The sequence below is a fragment of the Loa loa genome, assembly GCF_000183805.2.
Source record: "Loa loa unplaced genomic scaffold supercont3.1131, whole genome shotgun sequence".
Classification (NCBI taxonomy): domain Eukaryota; kingdom Metazoa; phylum Nematoda; class Chromadorea; order Rhabditida; family Onchocercidae; genus Loa; species Loa loa.
This window is the reverse complement of record NW_018109311.1, coordinates 1-2169: the sequence shown is the minus strand read 5'-3', so window position 1 is coordinate 2169 and position 2169 is coordinate 1. Positions and strand designations below refer to the sequence as shown.

Here is a 2169-nt window from a genome sequence, read left to right as displayed (position 1 = left end):
TTTATTGACAGAGTTTACTTTTCTCTTCTTAATATTATTACTTCGTTAACAGTTAATAAAAATTAATCAAGCTTTAAACAGTTTTATCTCATTGTATTAATCTTTAATGTAAATTTAATGCAATTCTTAAGAATCAAATGATTCTAAATAAATGTTTGTAAACTGACTGTTTAATGTGTTTACAGAGTTAAATTAACTATTAAGTAAAGATTTTCCGGCATTCTGGTAAAATTAATTCAGTTTACACAATTGACTTTTATCTAAATTAACTTTTAAATTAACATCTGTCTACACCTTTCTTTCGATCAAACTACCCTTCATTTAATTTTATTCAGAGAAATCAAAAAGCAAAAAAAAAACCAGCATATAAAACAGTGCAGCATAATCATGTTTTTGAATTGGTGATATCAATTTGGATTTTATAAGTCCTCGTAAGCATGCGTATATCGCAAATTCTTCATCACTATCATGTTTCGAATTATCATCATAAGTTGGGAAAAAAATTCTCTTTTAATTGGAAATGAAATAATTAAATTATAGCACTAATTAATACTATCATATCTTTTTATTACAGTCATAAAAATGTAATTGTAATTTTAAAAAAAAAAAGAAAAAAGAAAATATGTTAACTTATGAAGGAACAAATAAAACAAAACCTTTGTCGTATCACTATTGTATAGCGATAATGTTATTTCTTTATCATCATTTCCGATATAAATAATTGATGATTTATCATTTTTATCATCATGTTGTTGATACAACAATGAGGGTTGTGTTGCAAAACTGCTTTGTTGATAACTCATGCTTACTTCTGATGACCAGTTTTTGACAGAGGAATTGCATATATAACAAAGTTCTTTTTTATTTTAGAAATTTTCAAAATAAAAATATAATTTATCATGCATAAATGAAGCAATTTTTTATTTTACCCAAAAAATGATAATTTTTGATATATATGTATTTCTAATCAAGTACAAAAATTTCAATTAATTCGAATGGAATTAATTAGAACCACAAAAGTTAACTGATCATTTGCAGCAGCGCTTGTCCTTTCCAATCATTACGTGTCGTGAGAAAATAAAAGAAAGGGAATTAAGAAGGTGAGGTAGATTGTTATTGTTCGTTGTAGAAGCTGTTATAATTTTAAAGGAATGACTTACAGTGTATCGGTTCGTTTTGTGTTCGCAACATACAACAGATTATCCTTTATTATCGTCTGAATACCAAATACAGTGAAGATAGGTTCAAATAATTCCAATTACAATAGAATGACTTCCAGGGTAAACCAGTAGAATAATGAGATATTTCGTAAGGATTAGTAGATTGGGAAAAATAGATGGAGAGCGCTTGTGTGAATCTGAGTGTCGACTGATGGGTTTTTGGCAACAATGAATGAATCTTAGGATTTCTTATGTATATATAATGTTTATATAAGGAGTGTGTAAGGAGAAAGGAAAGAAATGCGATGCTTAACAGTATCTAAACATGTTTATAAGATTATATCGCCACAGTATGCCCATCCATGTTTATATAGCATTCGTTGTTATGCAGATGTGCGCAAATCTCAACATTAGACAAAGCTTTCAGACAATTTAAAGATTAGGTAGCTGACTCATGACCTTAGGCATGAGAGAGAAAAAATAATGTAAATGCAAACTGTTTGAGTGAATAATTTCATGATACAATTATTTCGGTTTTCACAACACTAATCATTTGAAATGAAAAAAAAAGAAAAAAATAATTAGACTTTTTCTTCCACTTTTTCAAAGTGATCAAATAAACAAAAAAAATAACAACAAAATTAAGGATTATTTTTTAAATTATTCATGCAATCACTATTCAATTTTTTTTTTTTTTTTAAATTCGGTGTATACCTAAAATACTTTTTTTTTCTTTTTTTTTCCTTGCTCAGTATACCTCAACACCTGATCCAAACATCAGGCATTATTCTCGTAAAAAAATAAAGATAAAAAAACAAAAATACATAAAGAAAAAACCTTTTGATTAAAAGTCAAAAATTCTAAATTTAAAATAATCCTTTAAGAATATGGAGTAATTCCGAAAATATGATTGATATGTAAAGTTAAAACCACTTCACTCATCAGAAACCTTAATCAATAAGAAAAAAAATCATAACCAACCTAGATAATCACTCCCAAAAGTGATTTC

General features: G+C 26.8%; 1 protein-coding gene across 1 annotated transcript; it reads right to left on the bottom strand.

Annotated features, from left to right (window-relative positions):
- Positions 1–327: 327 nt before the first annotated feature.
- On the bottom strand, positions 328–803 carry LOAG_14174 (hypothetical protein; the record flags this gene model as incomplete). Its single annotated transcript, XM_003149673.1, has 2 exons — positions 328–507; positions 657–803. 2 exons carry the CDS (start codon positions 801–803, stop codon positions 328–330), a joined length of 327 nt encoding a protein of 108 aa, XP_003149721.1.
- Between the last annotated feature and the right edge of the window lie 1366 nt (positions 804–2169).